This window comes from Tiliqua scincoides, chromosome 6 (genome assembly GCF_035046505.1).
Source record: "Tiliqua scincoides isolate rTilSci1 chromosome 6, rTilSci1.hap2, whole genome shotgun sequence".
Taxonomy (NCBI): Eukaryota; Metazoa; Chordata; class Lepidosauria; order Squamata; family Scincidae; genus Tiliqua; species Tiliqua scincoides.
In genome coordinates this window covers 21,132,032-21,158,311 of record NC_089826.1, presented here as the reverse complement: position 1 = coordinate 21,158,311, position 26,280 = coordinate 21,132,032, and the positions used below count along the sequence as shown (strand labels likewise).

Below are 26,280 nucleotides of genomic sequence, written 5' to 3'. Positions count from 1 at the left end.
ATAACACCCCCCTCCAAAATCAGTAAGGTTTTCAGCCCTACCCAGTGCTCAGTTCATTTTAAGAACTTCTGTTTAAACAGATCACTGTCAGGGTCCACCTGGCTTTGCAAGTCTCAAAAAAGTTCACCTTATCAGCTGAAGCCTCTGTTTTGATCCTTTTCAGTGGCAGGTGGGGGGGGGGAGGCTGCCTTCTGGAGCACTTGTTGAGCTCCAGTTCCATCAGATCAGGACCATTCTGGTGGCTTCACATTCCCCTTTGCCTGGTCTGACCACCAGCCAAGGCACATTTGCTTATTCATGAGTAAATGCGACCGTGAGGCTTAGTTTCATTTTCCATAGGGCTCAATACATTTGTCTACTTGGAAGGAGGGACTTCCATCTCAGGTGTTTTGGGGGGCTGCATTCATTGAATAAAGACCATTCTGGTGTCATTGGATTCCTCTCATCCTACCCTTTCCGGAGGACTAAGGCAAGGTCACCTACTCATGAGTAAACGTGCGATACGGCTCACTTTCACTTTCCATAGGGCTCCTTGCATTTTTTGTTCTCCATTTTTTGGCCATAACGTTTGCTAGAAAGTTGATATTTTGCTCTGGTTTTTTGCTTTGCATTCTGCTTGAAATTCCGCATCCAACAGTATATAACATGATAGTATTACTCCTAACCACTGTGATTTTAGTGTGTCACCCCCCAGTGTGCATCATCCCCCCTGTGCACGTCACCCAGTGCAGCCCACACCCCCTAGCGATGCCACTGCTTGGGGTACAAGGACATTTTCTCTCCTACCTTGAATAATGCCCCAGTCTGCTCTATGGGGCTGCTTGGGTCTCCGCAAGCTTGCAGAGGTCTGAGCAGCCCCATGTAGTGCTGGCTGGCCCAAGAAGGGGTTTTAAGTATATGGTGGAGGAGGTCTCTGTTGATCCTGCCCCCTTCCCGGGCCTGATCCACCTTATTATGCCTTCCCCCACCCCCTCCACTTACCTGCCTGTGTTGGTGGCTGTTGGCTCAAAATGCAGCGTTGGCAGGGTAGCGCTGCTCATTCCACTGTTGCTGCTTACTTGCCAGGTGTTGTGATGTACCTTGCAACACATTTGCAACACCTCCCACGGGCGCAGCAGTCGCTGTGCCAGCCCAGTGCTCAATTGGATTGTGCTCTGGATCATTTAATGTCTTGTCTAGCTTGGCCCTGAGTTGTAACTCGTTCCAGAGGCCAAATGTAAGGCCAAACATGATTGAGCCAGTAATATCTGGCTTCAGTAAAAGATACTCAGCTTTGCCAAAAGGCTACAAAATAACTAATTGATCTTATAAAAGTAATAAATCTAAGGTTCAAATCAATAAGAAAATTGTGTTCTATCTACTTTGTCATCCAACTATCAGTCAAATAAAATGGTTATCAGCTTCAACCCCAGTACTAATGTGATAAAATTTAGCCGCCTCTGTAGCTCACAGGCTGGGGAGGAAGCTTGTAATTCACTGTTCCAAGGGGGTAGATGGGGGCAGATGTAAGGAAGGAATGATTTGAGGACTGAAACTGCATGGAGAAATTTAACTTGCACCAACATAAAATATATTGCTTCCTAATTCCTTCACCCAGTCCTTACCATATAGTTTTAACATCCTAGTCCTTATTACATTTACACCGAAGGAAGAAGGAGCCAGTGTAACCCAGAGGTGAAGTACATGTGCTACATGCCAAGAAGTCCAAATCTCAGCTCGGCACTGGTGTGATCAGTGAATATGCATTGGAGAGGCTCCACTCCCAGTCCTGTACACTGACTGAATGCTTGAAAAAGCCCCCCCCCCCCCAATATGTGTGTGTGTATACACAGAGCCTTGTTCAGGCATTCAACAAATGCATGGGGAGCAGAGTCTGTTGTGACAAAGTTGCCCCCCCTGCATGTTCATTGAACACATGGGCAATGATACTAAAACCAGTTCAACTTAAAAGAGTTATGAAGATGTCCAAGAAAATGGGCATACAGAACTTTGAATGGTTATGAAATGGTACTAATAGAAGAAATCCTCAATAAAATGTTGCAGCAACTAACCACCCCCTAACATTAGTTGTTTGTTTTTATTAAATAAATGTCTAGGAAAGAACTTGTGTGTGCCTGGCCTTTCTGCACACATTATTCTATTTGTTTTGTCACCCATTTTGCACGAAGACTCTCGCTCTATCTCTCTCTCTCTCTCTCTCTCTCTCTCTCCAACATGTCCTTTGCTTTTTCTTGGTTTTTCTATTCCCCCCACCTTCCTTCAGTCTTTTTATAGTTTTTCTTATCTTTTTATATCTTTGTCACATTTTGTTTTCAGTGTTTACCTATTCTATGCACGACTTTCTGCAGGGCTCCCCAGGTCTTAAAAAATGAAAACAGAGCGATCATGCTCCACTTCTGGTTTTGCAGAGGTAGAGTGTGATCGCTCCGCTTTCACTTTTTAAGACCTGGAGAGCCCTGCAGAAGGTCGTGCAGGGCTCGTCACACCCCTGAGAGGCTGCTGCAGGGCTGGTAAGTAAATACCAGTCCCAGCGTCCCCTTAGTGATGCAATCCTGGGGATCGCGTCGCTGCCTCCTCCACCGCCTCCTCAATGACTTACTGCAGTTCAAACTCTTCTAGAGAGTTTGAGAACCACCAGTGTAGGAGATTTAGGTTTTAATCCTCACTGGGTAACTTTGGCCCACCCACTCACTTTCTCTCTCAACCTAGTTTACCTCACAGGGTTGTTGTGAAGATGAAAGGGGGCCCCATTTATGCAGCCCTGAGCATCGTGGGTGTGACACAAATATAATGAGTACAATTTTAATTTCTCTTAATTTCTCTTTCACTTGTAGGATCTGTGATGTGATGTGACAAGAACTTGTAGAATCTAATCTGTGATGTGACAAGGACCTTGAACCAAAGTGTCTTCTGTTTCTGTTATTTATAAGAGAAACTGTTAGCTCCAGCTATCAATATTCCAGCCATTTCTAATTGTCTAACATTTGCATGGTATTTTTTTGTTCCCACAGATACATGGCCATTATTGATCCTCTGAAGCCCAGGCTGTCTGCAACAGCGACTAAAGTAGTGATTGCAAGCATATGGGTTCTGGCGTTTTTGCTCGCCTTTCCTCAGTCTCTCTTTTCGAAGACAGAAGTGGTGCCTGGAAGGACTCTGTGCTATGTTTCATGGCCAGGTGGCATGAAACAGCGGTTTACGTAAGTAAGAGTTTGAAACGCATGCTTTTCTGTCTTACAAGAACTTGCTGGGATGGATCAGTCCAAAGAAGCTAGGGATGAGAATTTCAATGTGAAATAACAAAAAATGCTCATGCAAAGCGCTCCTTAGGAAGGTGACATAAAGAAGGTTTCATTCCTCTTCTTGATTTTAAGGAACGAACCATCAGGTTCCATTGCCTCATACACAACCCTTCTCTTTAATACAGTCTTCTCTTGTTCTCTAGTGGTTCCCAGGGCCTAAGACTGGGGTCGGCAACCTGCCATTCTGGAGCCGCAAGCGGCTCTTTCAGCCTTTTGCTGCGGCTCCGTGCAGGGCCAACCCGTCTGGGGGGAGGGGCTCGCCCCTCCTGCGACGCAGCCACCGCTCAACAGGCCAAGCGCAGCTCCCACGCGTCCTGCGGCTGCGCCCCATAGGAGAGAGTGCGAACGGGCTGGCGGAGCAGCTCCTGCCCAAAGAGCCCGCACTGCGACTGAGGGCGAGCCCCCGCCACCGCCGCACGTTCCCTCCTGCGCAAAAGCAAGCAATTGAGTGCAGCTGCTCAGTCCTCCTCCCAAGCTCTGAGCACAATCCTGTGCGTGTCTCCTCAGAAGTAAGTCCCATTGTGCTTACTCCCAGGAAGGTGTGCCCAGGATTACAGCCTTCAAGCTCCCCAGTCAGCATTCCCCCCATCACTCACTCACACTCTCACTGCTCCATTTCCTTCACTTGGAAACTTGAAAGGGGTTTGGAGACCCCTGCACCAAACCCCAGACACCAGAATACAGATGGTATTCTGTATATGTTTGTATACTGTATGTGTAACGTACTGTATATGTAGCACCAAAGCATATTTCATTGTTGGGAAGTAATCACTGTTAGTATGCCTTTTATTTTATGCAGTTTTGAACTCTTAGCTTGTTTGTTCAGGAACACTTTTGTGAACAGTGTTAAGTAGTACTAAGTGGTCTTGTTCAGAGGTAGTATTGTGTGTAAAGGCATTTACAAAAGTACAGAAGTAAATGACAGTAAAGAATGACAGTATCCTTCACAAGCAGTTCACCTGTGCACAATCTAAAACAGTTGTTCTCCAACTGTGGGTCTGGACCTGATTTTTAGTGGGACCTATAAGAGGAGAGTGTATTATATAACTGTGACCTACAAGAGGGGAGTGTATTATATAACTGGAACCTATAAGAGGGGAGCACAAACTATATATGCAGTGTTATCTTCATTTTAGATGTCAAAAGGGTTTTGTGGCTCCCGAGGTTTTCTTTTTTCCGGAAAACGGGTCCAAATGGCTCTTTGAGTGTTTAAGGTTGCCGACCCCTGGCCTAAGATATCAAAACTTTCTCCCAATACCAGTGTTCACCACATATTCAGATACTAGACCTCTTCCCATATCAGTTGCTGGAAGAATACAACGAAACAGAGAGAGTGTTTCTTCATCAGTATTTTATTAATATTTCTTCCTTATTGATATTGATAAATCAGTGATCAACCAAAGATCATTGCAGCTGCCTCTGGGGCAAAGATTTACATGCAGAAATATAATACATTTGAAGGGTGAAAAATTATATACATTACTCTACAAAGCTGAGATCTTCCTCTTCCTCTTAGTTCTAAGGATTTCAGGAATAAAGCATTCCAGAAAGGCAGCCCATCTGCCATTAGCTTTGTACACTGTATTCCTTCATTTACATCACTTACTCTCAAGATGTCATTCTAGAAGAAACATGGGTGAAAGTTTTTCATCTCATATATGCACTGCTCAATGAATGCTGGTGTGTTGGTTGGAAAGTACTCTGATATCCCTAATGATGAATTGCCACATATCAAACTACCTTGTTTCTCCATCCTCCTTGCAAAAACGGTTTATTTTTAATATTCTACCATTTAAAAGCAATGTTCTTGACCAAACAGGCTTGCAGCAGCTTCAGTTCTTGAATGTTCATCTCAAAGAGTACACCGTATAATGTTTTTTGTGTTACAGATACCATATAATTGTGATCGTGCTGGTCTATTGCTTTCCACTGCTTATAATGGGCATCACTTACACAATCGTTGGAATCACCCTTTGGGGAGGAGAGATCCCAGGTGATACATCTGACAAATATCATGAGCAGCTGAAAGCAAAGAGGAAGGTATTGTATAGTTGAATTTGGCTTAATTATCACTATTTCTAATTTATGTAACAAAGCTATGATCACAGAAGGGCTTCTGAAGACCTGGCCCCTCAGGGATATTTCAGATCTCCCTGAATGTCCAGCTTTCGTTTAAAAAACTAAGGGCGCAATCCTATCTTTGTGCTGGGACAGGCAAGCCAGGAAGCTTGCACTGTATCCAGCACAGGATAGGCAGTGAAATGCTAGGGGGTGCAGGGGGTGCGGGCCGCACCAGGTGAGGTGCACGGGGGGGTGACATGCTAAAATCGCGGTGGTTAGGAGTAACCCCATCATATTATATACCGTTGGATGTGGAATTTCGGGCGGAATGCAATGCAGAAAACCAGAGTGAAATATCTCCTTTCTATCAAACGTTATGATCAAAAAACTGGAGAACAAAAAATGCATGGATCCCTATGGAAATGAAAGTGAGACATATCGCGTGTTTACTCGCGAGTAAGTGAACTTGCCTTAGTCTATCGGAAAGGGCAGGCTGAGAGGATCTCAGCCACAACAGAATGGTCCTGATCCAGTGAATGCAGCCCCCAAAAACACCTGAGAAGGAAGTCCCTTCCTCTAAGCAGATAAGGTGAACCTTTTTGAGACTTTAAAACCCAGGCGGTTCCTGACAGTGATCTGTTTAAACAGAAGTTCTTAAATTGAACTGGGCTCTGGGGGGGGGGGGCTGCCTCTAAGCGACCCTATGGAAAATGAAACTAAGTCTCAGGGTCACGTTTACTCGCGAGTAAGTAAATGTCCCTTGGCTGGTGTGGAATATCAGGTGAAGGAGAATAGAAGGCTACCAGAATGGTCCTGATCTAACATCTGCACCTAAACAAGTGCTCCAGAAGGCAGCCCCCCCCCCACTAAAAAAGATCAAAACAGAGGCTTCAGCTGATAAGGTGAACCTTTTTGAGACTTTAAAACCCAGGCGGTTCCTGACAGTGATCTGTTTAAACAGAAGTTCTTAAATTGAACTGGGCTCTGGGTAGGGCTGAAAACCTTACTGATTTGGGAGGGGGGGTGTTATTGCAGGCAGGCTACAGAGGGAATTCACTTGATGGAAAAGGGCTGGCTTCTGCTTATTTCCCCCCCCCCCCCCAACAACCTTTAATGGCAGTTTCTGCTTATTTAATTATTTGTTTTACTTTAATTATTTATACGTATTTATTTATTTTAATTTGCCTGATGATGTCACTTCCACCATATCATCACTTCTGGTGGGTCTTGCACAGATTATCATTCTAAAAAGTGGGTCCCAGTGCTAAAAGTTTGAGAACTACTGCAATAAGGTATTAGTAAGTTGACACCCGGGAGGGGGTGTGACACCACTAGTGACTAAAATCATAGTTTGGAGGAATAATACCATCATGTTATATATCAAGCAATGTGTAATTTCATGCAGAATGTGATCTTTCTTTGTTCTATCAAAAGGTACAGCCGAAAAACCAGTGGGGGCGGAGTGATGGTACATCACCACACCCACCATCTGGGGTGTTGCCCCGCCCACTGCATGGGGGGGTGACACGCTGGCATCCTGCACTGGGTGACATGAACCCTAGTGACGCCAGTGAGCATAGGTGCCCAAAGTGGCTCCCACCCTGGCCCCAATGGGTTTCCTTTGATTTGCACCACCTCTTGAGGTGACACAAGTCAGAGGAGAGCAGAGTGGCTTAAAGCCGCTCCACACAGCTCAGGGAACTGGGTTGGGATCTGGCATAAATGCCGGGTTCCAGCCCCACCTCCTGCTCATCACCTGCCCACCCCAGGGGCTGCCCCCCACCCACACCCCGCCCCGAACGCCTTCCTCCTGCCCCCGCCCATTCCAGAGTCTTGCTGAGCCTGACCGCAAGGTTCGGTGCCTCCATTGGCATGGAGGTTAAGTCAGCCTCCGCAGGCCGGCGTACTTTCACCCACCGGCCTAGCCAACTCACAAGGAAGTGCAAACGTGCCTTATGACCTGTCAGGTTTGCGCTGTCAGTTTCTAGTCCTTTTACTCTTATGAGAACAAGAATGTGGGCAGTATTCTACCCAATTGTTCACTAATATAACAAATTAAATATCTTATAGCTCAATCCTAACTAGGGCTGTGCTGCCCTTTATGATAGCGCAGGGGTCTCCAAATTTTTGGGCCAGAGGGCCACATCAAATATCTGGTGTGGTGTAGAGGGCCGGAAAAACAATTTAAATATAATATTTAATAAATAAATTAGAGATGGAACTTAGATGAGTGAATAAATGAATGAATGGGCTCATTCATTCAACCTCTCTGGCCCTCAGAACACCGTCCAGACATAATCAGAGCACAGTTCTGGTCATGTTCAGTTGAGTGGGCCAGAGGCTTTCAGGGTACAAGAGGTTGGCTGCAGGCTGGAAAGAGACTTGCTGCGGGTCGCATCTGGCCCCTGGGCCAGGGGTTGAAGACCCCTGTGATAGCAGAACACAGTTCTGCTGTCATAAATGGCTGTATGGTAGCACACTGTGCATGCCTGCAGTGGTCATTTGGGGGCCACCACCTCAAATGGTGGAGGCCCCAGAGGTGCACTGCCAGTACCTTGGGCAGCAAAGGTAAGCCGGTAGTGGAATGGGTGGAACAGGGCAAAGGTGGGGGAGGATAGGGGAGTTTTGGGTGGGGAGGGTGATGGGCAGGAGCAGAACAGGGAAGGGAGGGGGAATCCCAGTGGCACCAGCAAGCTCCCAGATCCTAACCCCATTTCTTCTCCCTTACTCTCCATGAACTTGTGCCAGCAAAATAGCTGGCAGTGGCACCTGTGGCACACTTTGTTTGAAGTGTAAGAGAAAGTTAAAAACTTTCACCAGGGTTCTTTTTCAGCTAAGTGAAGACTCATCAGGCTAGGCTGCATTTGTTTCAGGAACTTCTTGTTTTATTAAAACAGCTGGTTTGTCACCAGTTACTCAACATTTCTGACCCACCCACATAGGAGCAAGCCCTGTTGATCATGATAGGACTTACCTCTGAGTAGACACAGACAAAACTGTGCTTTGAGCCAGGGATGGAAACAGGCATGCAGGACAAAAGAATTCAAACTTTGTATACTTCATTCATGGCTAATTTTTACATATGCACTAATACAAAGAGATCTGACTCATGCCAAATAAGACAAGGTTTTACATTTGGACCAGTCAGAACCCAAAACAATACAGTGATTCTCTGAGGAAAGGAAAGGTACATATTCAATCAGTCATCCATGCATGTTTTAGTACACAGCATTCCCTTACAGATCACAGCATTCCTTCTTTCCTGAGAACTAACTTTTGCATTCCTGAGGAAGGGGCTCTATTCTTGAGCCTACACAGAATGTTTATCTCCTTTGCTCAGCATTTCCTCTAGAATGTGAGAAGATGAGGTTTTCAGTTTCTTAAGGGGTTGCTTTTTTCATTTCTACCAAACTAAACTATCCTTCAGTCTCAGAAGACTATGGCGTCACGCTCCGAATGGTGGCTCTGGAACAGAGTGTCCTCTCCAGTGCGCGAAGCCTGGGTAAAGTAGGTATGGAGGATAGGCTGTTACCCATGCAGCAAATCCCCCCTCTCCACGTCGCTGAAATGGTCCAATGGAAAGGCAGAGGCCAATACGGTTGGTTTCAGCGGCGTCGCAGGAGTTGCCAGAACGTGACTGTGTTCAGCCATGAACTGCCTCAGGGACTCCGGCTCTGGATTTTGCCTCGAGGTTGACTCCTGAAGCCTTTTCCATAACTGGATGTAGCCACAAGGCAGTGGAGGTTTGGGATCAGAGTTTTCCTTCTCTCAGATGAGCTGCCTTCCCAGGCTGACGAGTCCCATCTACCCGGTGGCTGTTTAGTCGCCTCTTACGACAAGTACAGCCAAACTGAGGGCCTATTCTTATCCCCAGCCCCCAGGGGAAAAATAGCCCATGAAAGTACAATTGATAATACACAATGCAACTCAATAACTAACCAATTAAAATGATAAAAAATGAAATTGACGCTGCATTTCCTCAACAGAAGCTGTTCCTAGATATTTCTTCCCCAATGTGACATAACATTAACCCCAGGATGCCTTTGTGGCAAAAATCCTTGTAGGCTTCCCTTACTCTGAGGAGACCTCCAGCCGCCTCCTAACCTGCACTGGATACAGTGCAGATCATTCAGTCTAGCTGTTCTGGCACAGGTTAGGATTGGGCTGTCTGTGTGTTTTCCAGTTCTACCATTTGTAAAAGCTTTCTTCTTAAACTTTGAAAATGCTGAGCTTCATATAATCAAATCCTTCTGGCCAGAACAGTGAGCTTGAAACGAGATGTTCTGGAGGGCACATGGCAGGCAGCTAAAACAGCAACCTGAGGTCTTTCAGAATTGTGTGACATGACATCGCCAGGCTGTGCGTGTTGCTACGAGTGTTCATTGATAGCTATTTCAGAAGTAGGGAAACTCCATGCATGATGATGTTGCATTTATATTTATATTAATTATATATAATTTATATTATATTTATATTATATTTATATTACTTTATATTACTACCCATTGTCCAGGAGAGGGATACATACTGTGTTTCCCCAAAAATAAGACACTGTCTTATATTTTTTTTTGCTCCAAAAAAACACACTAGGTCTTATTTTCAGGGTAGGTCTTATTTTTTCAGTTAATGGGACTTACTCCCTGGAAGGTATGGAAAGGGTGTCCCCTCAGCGCCCAGGAGGATGCCTGCCTGCCTGCCTGCCTGCCTGTCTACTCAGAAGTCAGTCCCTTTATAGTTAATGGGACTTACTCCCTGGAAAGTGTGGAGAGCCTCAGAGCCTGGTAGGCAGGTTTGCCTCGCTTGCTGCTTCCCACCTCAGCGCCTCCTCAGTGCCCTCTGCCCAAGATAGCACAGCAGGCGCTTTCTAGGTGACATGCACGGGAGTGCAGCATTCCTGGTCACCTTGTCCACCCACCCCCACCCGAGGACCCCTTCCACCACCACCCCCATCCTGGCCCTGATCACAACTAGGTCTTATTTTTGGGGTAGGTCTTATATTTCAGCAATTCTCAAAACACACTAGGTCTTATTTTTGGGGTATGTTTTATTTTTGGGGAAACAGGGTACAAAGTTACTGGTTTTTAGCAGCACATAAGGTCATGTTCCATCCTGAGCTGCCCGTTCCCCAATTACTCTTGTAATTGAACTCTCAGCCTGCCTCAAATAAAGCCACTGTGATCCATGAACCTTGGTGTAGTAGAACATTCTCTGCTCTTCTGACTCTGGTTTTGCAATTGCTTCGGAAATACTTTTTATGTTGTCATGAAAGGTTTTGGTTTAAGTATCAATCTGACTTTATCCATGACTTTAATGAAGTTCTATTTCTCTGTTTGAATATGAGCTGCCTTTTCCATAATGCATGGGATGGATGTTTTGTCATTCCTGTCACAGAAGGTTTCCTCATTTTTCCAACACTGAAATGCCTGAAATTTCAGAAACATTGTTCACCCACTGCATGGGGTTTTGATGATCAGTCGAGTACACTGTGTGCCTGTTTTGGTGTATGCTATTTCAGAGTACGATACCTGTCTCTCTTTCTCTCTGCTATTATAATTCGAGTACTTTGACCAGCTGTGAAGTACCAGCTTCTGAAAGAGGGCAGAATATAAAGTTAAATAAAATACATGGAAGCAATGTTGGAGACATCTAAGTTCTGGCTTTTAAGGGCAGGGAGAAGTGGTCAGGATCAGAGACACAGGTTGTGGAATAAAAGTGGGGGGGGGGGCAGGATGGACCATCCTACTATTTCCTTGCCCCCTCTTTGTATCAATGTAAGTGGAAATACTTTTTTGAATACTTTTTTGGCTGCTCTCCTAAGTTGGATAGAATTGGACCCTGAGTCACGTTTCAGTTTGGGGAGATGGATTTCAGTTTTTATATCTAGGATTAGGCTGCCCAGCTTTTCCATAGCAATGCAGCATGGAAACAAAAAACAAATGCATCTCCCCAAACTGAAACATGATGCAGAGCCCAATCCTATGCAGCTTTCCATCACTTTCCATCACTGATGTGGCCATGCCAATGGGTTGTGTACTCTGTGGCATTGCTAGGGGTGCGGGCCAAACCAGGTGATATGCATGGAGGGATGACACCACTACTGATCAAATTTTTTTAAATCTTGGTAGCTTTGAATAATAGCATTATTTCACTTGATGCGTAATTTCATGCACAATGCAATGCAACAAACCATGTTGAAATATCTCTATTCTTTCAAACATTATAGCAAAAAACCAGCAGGGGCAGGGCAACGGTGTATCACCACTCCCACCACCCAGAGGTCTATCATGAGGGGGGCCGCACTGGCCTCCCACACTAGGTGCATCCTGCAGTGGGGGCAGACATGGAGAGCTGCTCAAGCTATCTCAGGGTTCCATGGCAACTGCAGGAAAGTTGGATAGACTGAGCCCTCAGAGTCTAAAATAAAAAATATACAAATTTGAATTCAGTGTTGATACCAAAATTCCATTTAAGATGCAGGTATCCAAATGAAGTGTAAAATATGCTGAGTGAATGTTTTTCTTTTAGAATACTGACGGGACAGCACTGAGCGCAATGCTTAATGAAGTAGTAGATAGAAAGCTATCAGATTTGTTTAATATCTGCTGAAGCCATTGAAGAGTGCCACGTTTAGGTCATTAGCATGGTTCTACAGTAGAGGGAGTATCATGCACAGTGTCATCCATTGAAATATTTCCTGCTAGCTTCTCAGAGAAATACAGGTTGAGTCTCATTATTCGAGAGGGTTTTGTTTCCAGAACTCACGTGGAGGGCAAAAATTGCATTCAAACAATGTTCTTTTGCTCAGTGATTTAAATATAGCCTTGCTGACCTTTGTCAATCAAGCAGGCAATCAGTCTGTTTCCAAGTGCTTAGAAAGGCTTCACAAGGGAACAGCAATCTCTCCCTTTACCAGGAGCTGCAGCCCAGGCGAGGGGAGGAAGAATGGAAGAGGTGATAATCACTGCATTGGCATTCTTTCACATGTTCAGGGGCATGGGAGGGTTCGCTTGCCTCAGTGAAGTTGTTCTAAGTGCTTGGAGAGAGGATGATGGATGGATGATCAGTTGGCTGCCCTCTCTTGCATCAGCAAGGCTATTGTTAAAGGATTTTTACCTTTAATTTAAAGGGCACTTCTCATTGCATTGAGATAAAACTACAGGTGAAAACTCTGTGGAAAATTAGGTTATACCTGTTTGATCATGAACCCAAACCAGACAAATTTTTTACAAAGCAATTTTCTGGATTATTGCCACCAGCTCCTTTTTGGTTAGCAAAGTCCTTCCACTGCTAAGGATTTGCCAGCCTCTGATGATAAAGTGAGAAGCCACTTGCTGTGACAGATGCAATTTGCAGAAAGCTGTTTGTAGAAGGACATTTATTTTAAAAAGCCAACCTTGGAACAAAGCAATCTCTCCAGCTCCCATTAGGAAGGTGTGTTACCATACTTGATAGCAAAATGACTGTTTTTTATGTAGCCCAGGATAGCTTTGAAAGTCATCAGAAAGAAAACTGGTACTAATGTCAGTGGCAGGAACATCCTGAGAGGAAACACAACCTCTGCAACTATTCACCATGTGAGTACTTTGCTCATAGTAGACTGAGGCATTTGGAAAAAAATATACATTAGTAAGTGGTCACTCAATGGGGTGATTTATATGGCTTTGGGCTTCAGATTAGTTTGTGGTTCCCTCATCCTGGAATAAGCCACAGCTAGCTTTTCATTGGAATGAATAGCAATGTTGTTTTGCAAGCTACTTAGTATGCAATTAGCCAACCTCTCAGGGGGCTATATGCAATTTTACGTTGATTAAGAAGGAGAAATACACTGGGGTGCTTTCCATGATGCTGAGTGCTGAGGTACAGCCTAAAAGCTAAGAGTAACTGGAATGGTGGCAAAGCTTTATTAACAACAAGAAGCCCATAACAATTTGCTGGAGACCTTTTAAAGCCTGAGAAATGTTGCCAAGAAAGAGTAACTATGATACAAATACACACCCACAGAGTGCAAATTCAAGGAACTCACAAAGGGTCCAAGGAGTGCTGGCCCCTGTTCGCTCAACAGCATGGCTCTTTCAGCTCACTCCATCTAACTTCTCTTGCAGCAATGCAGAGACACCAGCATGTCATCTGCTGTATTCTCTGGGGGAGTTTTGGCCTGTAGAGGCCTTCTCAGGGCAAGGGAACATTTGTTCCCTTGCCCCGAGGAAGGCCCCAGCTGACCCAGTGAGTCTACTTAGACCTAATTCAGCTATATAATTGAAACAAGTCCAAGTGGGCCTATGATGGTGGATTGGGAAGGGAATGGATTCGGCAGACACCGATGCCCCGGAACATGTCCAATCCAATCCACTCTCCTCCCTGACCCGTCACCTCCCTGTACTGCCCCTTTCCCACCCCATTTCACCCACTTCTCACTTCCCTCCAACCCCCTGCACCCATTTTTCAGTGCTGGTGGGCATCTCACTGCTTGTCCACTGGCCACTCACTGCTTGTGGTAGTGGCCAGGCCAGGCCACATGCTCCATCATGTCACATTTATGACAGTCAGAATGCACATTATACCACCAAAACACTTGTTCTGGTGGCACAGCTAAGCATTACTGCTGGGCCATTTGTCACCTCCTGGGTCACCAAAGGCTATTGTTAGCTGTAATAATGCTAATGACTTCATGGGATAGAAGGATGGAAGGAAGCGTCAAACTCAGTCAATGGGTCCCTCTACTCCCCCTCAATCGAAAACAGCAGTGTTTTCCATGTTGCCCAAAATGCACGCACCGGCATGCTAGAAACAGACTTCTGTACTGGCATAGAGAAGATCCACATGCACATTTCTCTGGCCAGATCAAGCCAAGGATCTGTAATACACCCCCTTTCCATTTCTCATTCCAAACATCCTGAGAAGGAAAGGAAGAGCATTTTTCAGCTATCTCATTTACATTCTCATGGCCATATCCAGTTTGAATTATGCTAGAATGTAACTGCTCCAGTTCCACACTACTTGCTTAGCCATCCCACTACTGATGGCCATGAATCACATTTCCTGTACGATGATGCAGTTTTGCTGCTGCTAATAAAATAGCAATTATAGTAGAACCTCTTTAAGTTGACCTCCCAACGGACTGGAGGAAATTGGTCAACATAGGGAGGTGGTCAACATATGGGGGGGAAAGGTATTTAAATTTGTTTAGCTCCCAGGACAACAAATGCAAGACCAAGTTATTATTTAGATTGGTTTTTTAAAAAGTTTTATTGCAAATATCAATGGGAATTGATCCTCTTGTGATGCATACTATCTATATCTATATCAAGAGACAGAGAATAAACAGCCCATAATCAGTGTTTAAAAAACCCCTGAAAATTCATAAGCTTAAAAAAAAATGTAAGTTTAAAAAAAATACCAATGATATCCCTTGTCAGCCCATAGCATGTAGCATGTTACATGGCCCCAACAGCTAAAAAAACAACAACACTTTTTTACTTAGGCTGCCTGGCCTCCACTGGGTCTCCTCAGATTCACTAAATGCCAGAAGGTGTTTGATACAGTCCCTCATTAAAGGCTGTTGAGAAAACTCCACAGTCAGGGAATAAGAGGACAGGTCCTCTCATGGATTGGGAACTGGTTGAGGACCAGGAAACAGAGAGTGGGTGTCAATGGGCAATTTTCACAGTGGAGAGAGGTGGAAAGTGGAGTGCCTCAAGGATCTGTTCTGGGACTGGTGCTTTTCAACATCTTCATAAATAACCTGGAACCAGGGATAAGCAGGAAGGTGGACAAGTTTGTGGATGACACTAAACTTTTCTGAATGGTGAAGACCAGAAGGGACTGTGAAGTGCTCCAGAAGGATCTCTCCAAACTGGGAGAATAGGCAGCAAAATAGCAGTTGTGTTTCAATATAAGTATAAAGTAATGCACTGGTGATGGGGACCAAAGGACAGTGGCTTCACTATGCACAAGCAGTATCGCGTTCAGTGGGCAACTTATGGAGGGTAAATTAATCCTCTGTGCAATAGTCGAAGTGGTCAAGATACAACTTACGGAGGTGGTCAATATCGAGAGGCTGGTCTCCCATAGTGTATTTGCAGTGTCTGTTCATACTGTGAAAATTAGGTCAGCTTAAGGAGGAGGTCATTACAGAGAGGTGGTCAACTTTGGAGGTTCTACTATAATTAAAATTTTCAGCATTTAATTTATAATGCATCAATCTGTACAGGGCAGGCACTGTTGTATAACTTTGAAATGAATGGGTATCAAGTGCAGAAGTGCTTCCCCACTTGACATTTTCTAGTAATTGATCCAAATGTAAGGATTTCTGCCAACTAACCACAGCTAGCAATATCAAGGCAATGATACAAACAGCAGCAGAAGGAGAACAAGTTATAGGTCTGAAGTCAACTCCCCTGTCTATGCAAGTACTGGAAATGGGGCGAGACCAAGAGCAAGAAATGGCAAATCATTTGCAACCAGTTCTTCAGGAGATTAAAAATGGAACACAGCGCAAAAAAGATAAAGAAAAAATGGAACCCTCAGCAAAAGAGTTACTCCTACAACTGGACATGCATATGTAGGAAGAGAAAATAGTTGAAGGTGCGATGTCAGGCTTCTTGACACTGACTTCAAAAGAATAAAGCAATGTTATTGCCTGTCTGGAGAGAAATGAATTAAAAAGGAATGTGGGAGATGTAATTCCTCAAACTGTGACCTCATCAAAAGAGGATATTAACCACATCTGATGACTTTAGGATGGAGGAGCACCTTACTTCAACCACACAGACAAATGCATCTTTAAACCCTAAGACAACAACGTCAGTGACTGTTCATCAACATCCTATGGGAGATTGGAAAGAAGGGGCATTGAGTCAGACAAAATATAGCCCCATGAAAGATCCAACTTCATTTGAGGACATGGACAGAGAAAAAGAAAGAATGCATTCTGGAATTGTAAAAGGACACAAGGAGGAGAGTCATTAATCTGCAGCTGGAATCCAGTTGCATCACTCTAACAATAGATCTGTGCAGATAGATGTTCCAGATGGAGAGGTACAGAACCTTTCAGTAGACATTTAACTGCTCCTCCAAAGCCCTCCTCTTTGGAGTTCCTAAAGATCCTTTCATAGAATATAGCAGGCTGGTGGAACAAAGCTAGTGATTGGGCCTTTTTGAACTATTTGGGTGGCTTTGATGTTGTTGTTCTTCAGGAGACATGGTCATTGACCCCCTTTCAGGTCAAGGATTTTAAAAATTATACCTTGCCTGCTTACAAAAATAATACCAAGGGTCAAGAGTGGATTAGCCACTATTCTATCTACTAAAATAAATTCAGAACTGGTTGTTATTAAGAAGACCAGTAATAACTTTCAAGTGGTCAAATTGATACTCACGGAAACCCCAATAATAATAATTAATATGTATGTTCCTTCTGGCCAGGATAATTCCGACCTCCTTCAGTTTTAGAGTTTGTTGGCCACAGAAAACTCAGAATTTTAAGGAAGAAAAAAAGAGAACTCTAAGAGAAAGAGAGCGTGTCCTTTCAAGAAGAAGAAGAATCTGTGGATTAAATCCAAAAAGAATAGAATGGAGAAAATGGAAGAAGAAAAGATGGGGATCAAGAAACATAAGAGAGTTAAGGAGGAGGAGGAGGATTGGAAGGAGCAGTGGGAGGAGTAAGAAGGAAAATACCAACAAGACAGAGAACAAAGTACTAAGACAGAAAGTGAAAATGGCTGAACAACAAGTAGAAATTTTCTTTGTAGATATTAATGGACTGAATTCTCTTCAGAAGTGAGTATTCCATTAATCATAAAAAATCAAAGCAGATGTAAGTGAAAACAAATTTGGAACACAAATATTAAGATCACTAAAGTGGTATTAAGATAATTAAAACAGTATCTTCTAAAGAGAATTTATATAAAATGTTTTATAGATGGTATTTAATTCCAGAGAAAATAGCAAAAATGTACCCTTGGTCATCAAATAACTATTGGATATGCAAAGAGATTGAGGGAACTTTTTATTATATGTGGTGGACTTGTGGAAAAGCAAAGAAATATTGGAAAATGAAATATAAACTGTTGATATTGATATCGCTGATATCAACTGTTGATATTGAATTGTGTAGTACCATTCAAACCAGAAATATTCCTCTTAAAATGTGACATCAGAAATTAAAGACCAACATAAGAAACATTTTATTGTACATATCAGTATAGCAGCAAGAATATTGGATGTGCAAAATTTGAAGCCTTTTTATGACTGAATAGATAATTTTAGTTAAATAATATAGACTGTTTAGTTAAATCATTAATTAGTATAATGACAAATATGATAATTTTTGTATTGATGACTATTTTTCTTTTCAGTCATTGTTGATTTCTTTTTTGGATTAAGACATGTTGTAATCTATGACCAATACCCTCATGTGTAACCTGTGTAGTCCCAGCTCTAAGTTTAACCCATTTTCCTTACCTTATCTAATAAATAAATAAACTTTGCACACAAAAAAATTAAAATTTATTTTCCATCATCAATCAAAAATATTTTAGCGAAATATCTTCTTCATAGATATCTATTTTATGGTCTTCTCATATTCTTGTTCTTATTTGCAATTCATTCCACCAGTCCAGATTTATTCCTTTCTCTTCCAAATCATTTTTACTTAGGAGCTCTCCTTTAATATTTAGCAACTTGCTGTATGTTTTATTTTGATCTTTTTTGATCCAATTTGGATTGGTATTTTTTATTCCATTTTAACCTGAAACTGCTGAAACAAGTGTTCCAAAAATTCCACACTAAGATCACTCTTTGGAGTCTGTGTTGGTAATCTTGGCTGTTTTGGTTGTTCTTTTGCTTGCTCCATTGTGTTAGTTCTTCTGCATGTTGTCATATTGATATCTCCCAGTTATAAAAGCTTACATTGAAATGTGAGTGGAATTCTGTATATTACTCAAAAGAAAAAAAAACAAATTCCAAATATAGTTCCAGTTTCAAGCTGGCAACAGCAACCTGGTTTAAGTCTCCTGGTGTTTTCCCAAGCTGGAAATTCAGCCTGCCATGTTGACTCCCCCATGTGACCGGCCATCCGTTCCAATTTCTGTACTAAGTTTACTAAAGCTGTATAAAGGCAAAGTCTTCTATGAAAGAAATATTTTATCACTGAGATGCTGAGCATCAGCTCTACTGTTCAGAGCTACACATAAGATGCCCTTAGTAGGCAAAAGGCCTTGCAGTATTTCTTGCAAATACTGTAGCTGCTCTTGTGTGCCAGAGCTGCAGCTACTCTTCCTTCCTCCCATTCCTACTTGAGACAAACAAATGTGCAAGTTGACCTTAGGAGTTGTCAGTCAAAAGGGAACTCCTTGTTCATAGAACCTGGAGGGGTATGTTGATAGAAAGGGGTATCTGGCAGCTGGGCCCAAGAAGGAAAGGTTGCTAGAAAAAGAGGGAGAGTGCTTAAGATTTGAAATGCTGTTTATTGATTTGCCCTCTAAGGATGTCCTTGTTTTACTTCCTTAATCCACTGAAAGATTGAAATGGATCGTATTACAGTATAAGAATTGTCATTTGCTGCTTATTAAAGGATTATGTTTCTGAAACTTTGCCCTACAACATCACCACACTTTTTACAAGAAATATGGTTTGGTGGTTAAGGGTGCTTCACTTCTGACCCTGCCAGACTGACCTGGTGAACCAAGGAAGCAGTGGTAGCTAATGTTGGGCTCTGCGCAAGATGCTAAAGGCCACAATGCAACTCTGAGGTAAGGGAACAAACATTCTCTAACCTTGAGGAGGCCTCTATGACTGCCTCCCCACCTCAGAATGCAGCGCAACCCTGTTGGCATGGTTACATCAGTGCTGAAAAGTTGGATAGAACTGGACCCTAAATGTCACAGAACTTCTAAGGATATACTCCTGAGGTGCCCTTGGGTCGGCGCAAGTCCCTTGCTCTGGCCCAGGAGTGTTGCAAATGTACCACAAGGCATGTTTGTGCCTCCTCATGAGTTGGTTATGCCAGTGCACAGAGTTGCGCCGGCCCGTGGAGGCTGAATTCAGCCTCTGCACTGACGGAGGGACCAAGTCTTGTGTTGGCCAAGCTTTGCCAACACAAGACTCTGGGGTGAGCAGGAAGGAGGCATGGAGGGGGCAGGAGGGAGGCGTTCTGGGGCGGGGGGCGGGTGGGGGATGGCCCCAAGGGTGAGCAAGCGGGGAGCGGGAGGCAGGGCTGGGAGCCCTCAGGCAGTGGCGCAAAAGGGCTGCAGTGATTTATCCAGGGGTAAGGGCAAGAGTTTCCCCATACCTTCCGCTGAGCCACTGTGGTGCCCTATTTCGCACTGGATACAGTGCAAACCTCCTGGCTTGCCTGTTCCAGCACAAGATAGGATTGTGTCTTAAGTCTGAGAATTGGGTGCCACTTTTTTCAACATTTTCCAGTGGAAAAAAACACTCTGGCAGGGGCCATGGAGATGTCCTAAAGCAGGAGTTGTCCTGAGGGGGGGGGGGAGAGGGGTTCAGCTTTCTAACCCATTTGAGCATGTCTTACTGACACACTCTATGTAAATGGCATAGTTGAGAATTGCAGGCTTGCCTCTGACCTTGCTCTTGTGTCATCATGTCATCTGGCTCCTGGTTAAGAACATAAGAACAGCCCCACTGGATCAGGCCATAGGCCCATCTAGTCCAGTTTCCTGTATCTCACAGCGGCCCACCAAATGCGCCAGGGAGCACACCAGATAACAAGAGACCTCATCCTGGTGCCCTCCCTTGCATCTGGCATTCTGACATAACCCATTTCTAAAATCAGGAGGTTGCGCATACACATCATGGCTTGTACCCCATAATGGATTTTTCCTCCAGAAACTTGTCCAATCCCCTTTTAAAGGCATCTAGGCTAGACGCCAGCACCACATCCTGTGGCAAGGAGTTCCACAGACCGACCACACACTGAGTAAAGAAATATTTTCTTTTGTCTGTCCTAACCCGCCCAACACTCAATTTTAGTGGATGTCCCCTGGTTCTGGTATTATGTGAGAGTGTAAAGAGCATCTCCCTATCCACTCTGTCCATCCCCTGCATAATTTTGTATGTCTCAATCATGTCCTCCCTCAGGTGTCTCTTTTCTAGGCTGAAGAGGCCCAAACGCCGTAGCCTTTCCTCATAAGGAAGGTGCCCCAGCCCCGTAATCATCTTAGTCGCTCTCTTTTGCACCTTTTCCATTTCCACTATGTCTTTTTTGAGATGCGGCGACCAGAACTGGACACAATACTCCAGGTGTGGCCTTTTTTTGCTGCCAGAACTGGACAAAAATAATAAAAACCAACACAGTCATTCCAGAAAAAAACCAAAGCAGGCAGAAATACCTTCACTTATTCCATTAATATTTGAAAGCTGAAATATCAGAAATACAGGGAAAAAATCATTTTCCCTTTGCTTTAGGTAAAAATAGAATAGTAGAAGCATTCAAGAGCTTTGGTGAAGCCAGCTGACTTAGCACCAAGACCTTGATTGCTTTGATTGATGAGGTCATATGTCTGTCAAATCAGTGCAAGGAGCATCCTTAGGGAACTGGAGTAATGGAGTGTAGAAATTGCAATTTAGTATGAAAATTAATATATGATTTATGGCAAAATAAAATTACTTCTACCAGTACTGGGTATTGCTTTTTGGTCCGCCAAAGATGTCATGCTGTAGACAAATAAGTAAGCACTTCTGGAACTTAAAGCAAAAGAGGGGGGGAGACTATGTTTTGAAGGCAAAGTCTGGAAGATAATGTGGGGGAGAGGGTTAGTTGAGCTTCAGCATTCCTGAGCCTGAAGCTGTGAGCTAGGCTGAAATAGGGACAGGAACAAGAGCTGGAGGCTAGGATGCAGCAGGCCAAAGTTCTGTTTTGTGGGCCACACACAGACAAAAACTTCAGATTTCTAGGATTTATACCAGCCCTGGCCAGTCCAGACGCTTCATACTACTTGCCAATCCCAGGGGCCATTATAACCCATCCTTTTTCTTCTGCCTGAGGAGCAGTCTCCAAACAGAAAGTTCCTGGCTCAGATATCTTGACAATATATTTTATTTACAGTGGCACTTTCAAAATCTGAATACTGTTTCTCTTTGCCTGATCGCATAGGGGTTGGCCATTGTTTGGGATTCAGCTAGGCAATTGGGGAAGGAGGAATGGTACTGCATGTGCAGTCCTCCTTTGTCAAACTTGCCCATCCCAACAAATAATGCCCATCCCAAAAATAGACAGCGCTGATAATCTGCACAGGGAACACATGGATTCCAGTGCTTCCCATCCAAAGAGATGATTAGCACTAACCAATGCAGAGTAGGTAGACGAACTCTTTCTGCATGGCAGTTTGCATAAGCCCACAACCAGTTGTAAAAATCTCTTGATTGAGGAATAAAGTAGACTGGTTACAGTCTGAGTCTAAATTAATATATATGGAAGTAACTGACTTGTTCTCCTGATTGCGTGCTTAAGAGGTATGCTTAAAAACATAAACACCTCAGTCATTTCTCCACAGGCAGTCACCTGGGGATCATCTTAATCAGACTCGAAACAGGCAAAGTTAATTTCTCTGCTTGTGCCGTGTTCCCACATGTTCCCTTTCTCTTTGGATGCACACCAGCTATTTTGCTGGCATAAGTCCAAGGAGACAAAGGGGGCAGTTCCAGGCTAGGAAAGGGTAGAACCCAGTGTGCATAGCTGCCACTGCAATCTTCCCCTTCCCGCCTTCAAACTTCCCCCTGGTTTGGCCCATTCCCTGCCCTGAACCACCCATGTGCTTCCCATGTCCCACTCCCACCATCACCTTACAAGCTCCAGTGCAGCCTGGGTGGTGCCTCTCATAGAGAAAATGCTTCCTGGGGCCAGTTGGGGTACTGGTAATGGGTCCCTTCTTCCCCAGTCCCCTTCCAGGAGTCTTTCCTTTGTCTTCAGAGGTGCATGAAAGGGGATTGACTCCTCTTTTATCCTTTCCTCACCTTCTGCTCTCAGCAGTAATTGGTTTTAGCCGATGAATAGGTGAGGAGCTATCAGGTGAGGAGCTTAGAGGTGCTGGGTGATGACATCATAGCCGAACATGTGCAGTGCTGTCCAGAGCGAGCCTTGGGAGTATGGGATCCATGGTACTCCACACCATCACACAATCTGCTCTAGGTTTCAAAAGTTTTCATTAACAGTGGCTTCTGTGTTATCGCATTCCTTGCCTTAGCAGTCAATACACATAGATGTGCATTTTCAATAGTGTTTATAGTACAAGCAAACACTTGTACTGTGTGGGTGCCTTGTTCGCATCTTGCACTTAACAGCTGACGGCGTTAAGTATGTCAGCAGCAGCACTGCCTTAGATATAAACTGAAAATGAGAAGCATGTTCTTATTTCCAGATAGGAAAAATATCCCCCCTTTTCTTTCAGATCAAGTCTATTCAGTTTGTAATCTGCCATGAAATTACCTGGAGGTGCACTCCTTAGTATACAAATATGCTGTTCCTTCTGTTGATGGACTTTTCGTTTCTGCAGATGAGATTACCTGCCATTCTCTTGTAGGATGAAGAGTGCAATGTGCTCAGGGAATCATTAGTATTTTTATTATACAGTTTGGCAAAGAATATAAATCCAGCCTCACCACTTTATCACCACTTTATCACCATCAATTTATTATCACCAGCACCAGTGCTAGGATGCTGGGGGCCCTTGAGAAAACCCTTGTGCTGCACCCCCCGGGTGGCTCCCTGTTGCTGCATTAGGTACTTCCACTACAACTGCTACTTATGGCTTGACCTGGTCAGGTGGGCCCTCAGCCTGACCATCTTCTGACACCACCCCTTTTACTGCCTGTCTTCCCTCCTGGGGTCTGGCTTGTTCCAATGTGTGGTGCATCTTTAGAAATACCATGGTAAAAGGGAACAACTATATCCACTCTTTGCATGAATAAGAAGAATTTGTTGAACTTCACTTGAGGAGAATTTAACACCACAGTCATTAGCTACGCCACTGGGAAGCCCAATCCTATCTAAACATCCACATAGCGATGCTGCATTCCATGGAGGGGTTGGTTGCTGGAGGTCTCCTTGGGTAAAGGGGCATTTGTCGCCTTGCCCCAGGGTAAGCCTCAGCGATCACTATGGGTCAATTAGATATCGCTGGCGCAAGTCTGCACTGACCTGTGCAGTTGGATCAGGCCCAGGAAGGTGAGGAGGGTTGGATTCAGCGGGTGCTGCTGCCGCCAAATACGCCCCCACTTAAAGGCCTGATTGGCCCATCCTCTGCCCCATCTTTTCCCCATTCTGCTGCTCCCCTGGCTGTTTGACACAAGCCACATCATCCACTTCATGGAGGGGCTGACCCTTTTCTCCAGTGATAATTAGAGTGCTAGTGCCCATGTTAAGGACTGTATGATCAAATGATACCCTTTTAAAGATGCAGGAGCATTGATCAGACTGTCAGAATAATATATCACATATGCTGGTGTTATCCATCTTTACATGAGGACAGACGTTGGAGCAAATTTGAAGATAGACTTAGGAGCAAATTACTGCTTTGGGGCAAGTAGCAGCTTTGGAGTGGGGATGTTTTCTGCAGGAGAAATCAAACGGGAAAATGGTTTTAACTCCCCCACATGTTCTGTAGTTTCAATCCAGATCAGTCTCCTATTGCTTCTTTTTATAAAGAAAACAAGAAAAGAGTAAGTTTGCTAGACTTAAAGTGCATCTCAATGATGCGCTTAGAATAGCCTGTTGTCAGTACACTTGATCTTGGCTCAATGCTATATTTTCTGATGCTTCAGTGTTTCTTCCTTTTTGCACAATATGCCTGTAACGCATGGTTTCTCAAACTGTGGGTCATGACCCACTTGGGTCCTGAGCTGATTGTTGGTGGGTCACAAAGCTTTTAACTGATAACCTAATAGCCAAGAAGGCAAATGCATAGAGCCCTATGGAAAGTAAAACTGAGCCACACTGTGCATTTACTCGTGAGTAGATGAACATTCCTTGGTCCATTGCAAAGGGCTGGTTGAGTGAAATCCAATGCCACCAGAATGGTCCTGATCCAATGAATGCAGCCCCCAAAAAACACCCAAGAAAGAAGTCCATCCCTCCAAGCTGAATTGAGCCCTATTGAAAGCACAACAAAGCTACATTGTCACATTTACTCATGAGTAAGAAACTATGCCTTGGCCTCTATGGAAGCAAAGGTGAAGGAGAATGCAAGGCTACCCGAATGGTCCTGATCCAATTAACATGGAACTCAACAAGTACTCCAGAAGGCAGTCCCTTTCCCCATAAAAAGAGGCTTGAGCAGGTAAGACTTTTTTCTTTTTTAGTCTTGCAAAGCTAGGTGAGCCCTGATAGTGTGTGATTTTAAAAAGTAGGTTCTGGTGCTTAAAAGGTTTGGAACCATGGCTTTATTGGAAATGGTTGTTGTCTTTTCTAAATTCCTCCCCCCCCCCCACATAGTGGAGCCTCATTTCTTCTCATCATCATTCTGAGGTTTTTATGCTGTTTTAGAACAGTGATTTTCAACCTTTTTCATCTCATGGCACACTGACAAGGCACTAAAGTTGTCAAGGCACATCACCAGTTTTTTGATAATTGACAAGGCACACCATGCTGTTGGTGGGGGGTTCACATCCCCCAATAGCCCTACTAATAAATGACCTTCCCTCAAACTTCCACGGCATACCTGCATACCATTCATGGCACACCAGTGTGCTATGGCACAGAGGTTGAAAATGGCTGGTTTAGAGCAGGGGTCTCCAAACATTTTGGCCAGAGGGCTGTATCAAATATCCGGCACAGTGTTGAGGGCCGGAAAAAAAATTTAAATATAAGATTTATATAAATAAATTAGAGATGGAACTTAGATGAGTGAATAAATGAATGAATGGGCTCATTCATTCAAACTCTCTGGCCCTTATAACACCCTTCAGATGCAACCAGAGCACAGTTCCGTCATGTTCGGCCAAGTGGGCCAGAGGCTTTCAGGGGACAAGAGGCTGGCTGTGGGCTGGATTGAGGCTGGTCGAGGGCAGCATCTGGTCCCCAGGCCAGGGTTTGGAGACCCATGGTTTAGAGGGAAGCCTTGAATCTCAATCCAGTCCTAATAAAAAGCATGTTGGATTTAAAATGGATTCAGCCCCAAATTATACTGAACCAGCTTACATATAAGAATTTAAATTGAACTGAGACTGGGTAGGGCTGATAATCTTACAGATTGGGGGGAGGGAGAACTTGAGGTGTTTGCAGGCAGGCTACAGAAAGAATTAACTTTGGTAGAACAGGACTGGCTTACCCATCTCATCTCCCCTTATTTAATTATTTGTTTTACTTTAATCATTCACAATTACCGCAGATACTCGCCTATAAGTCGATCCAATAGTGGTAACATGAAGTAGGAACAGAAAGAAGAAAGGTGGGAGGGCAACAAATGCAAGGAAGTAGTGGAAACCTCAAAAGTGCACACAGTGTGGTTTATTGACTGAATGCATTTCAAGTTTGTCAGTTCTCTCTCTTCTTCAAAAGCAAACAGTGACCACAAATATCTTCCACATCGTCTCAAAATAGCAGTTAAAACTCAAAAGAAGTGTTTATACTCCCTTTTTTATGGGCCCCATCCCACAACCCCATACCACTGGCGATCCTGCCCCTGTGCTGCCCGCTGCTGCCAAGTTGAATGCACCCCCCACTGGGGACCTTCTGAAGACTTGGAAGAGACCACTTGCAGGCCTTCTAAGGGCCTTGTCACTTCTGGTTTTCAGGTGAAAACAGGTTTGGAGGGCCACGGAAACTGTGTGCGGCCTCCTCCAGCCCTCTGTAGGCCTCTGGGTGGGGCGAGGAGGGCGGCAGGGGGGTGAAGAAGGTGTAGTGCCCAGGGGTATTTGCTCCCCTCAATGCCCCTAGGTACACCAGTGCGTCATACTTTCA

The 26,280-nt window shown here is 44.2% G+C and overlaps 1 protein-coding gene across 1 annotated transcript in view; it reads left to right on the top strand.

Moving 5' to 3' along the window:
- TACR3 (tachykinin receptor 3) overlaps nucleotides 1-26,280 on the top strand; it is a 77,644-nt gene that overhangs the window by 31,405 nt on the left and 19,959 nt on the right. The window contains exons 4-5 of the mRNA XM_066632330.1: nucleotides 3,012-3,200; nucleotides 5,192-5,342. Coding sequence (XP_066488427.1) covers nucleotides 3,012-3,200; nucleotides 5,192-5,342 — 340 coding nt within the window. The remainder of the gene's footprint in view (nucleotides 1-3,011; nucleotides 3,201-5,191; nucleotides 5,343-26,280) is intronic.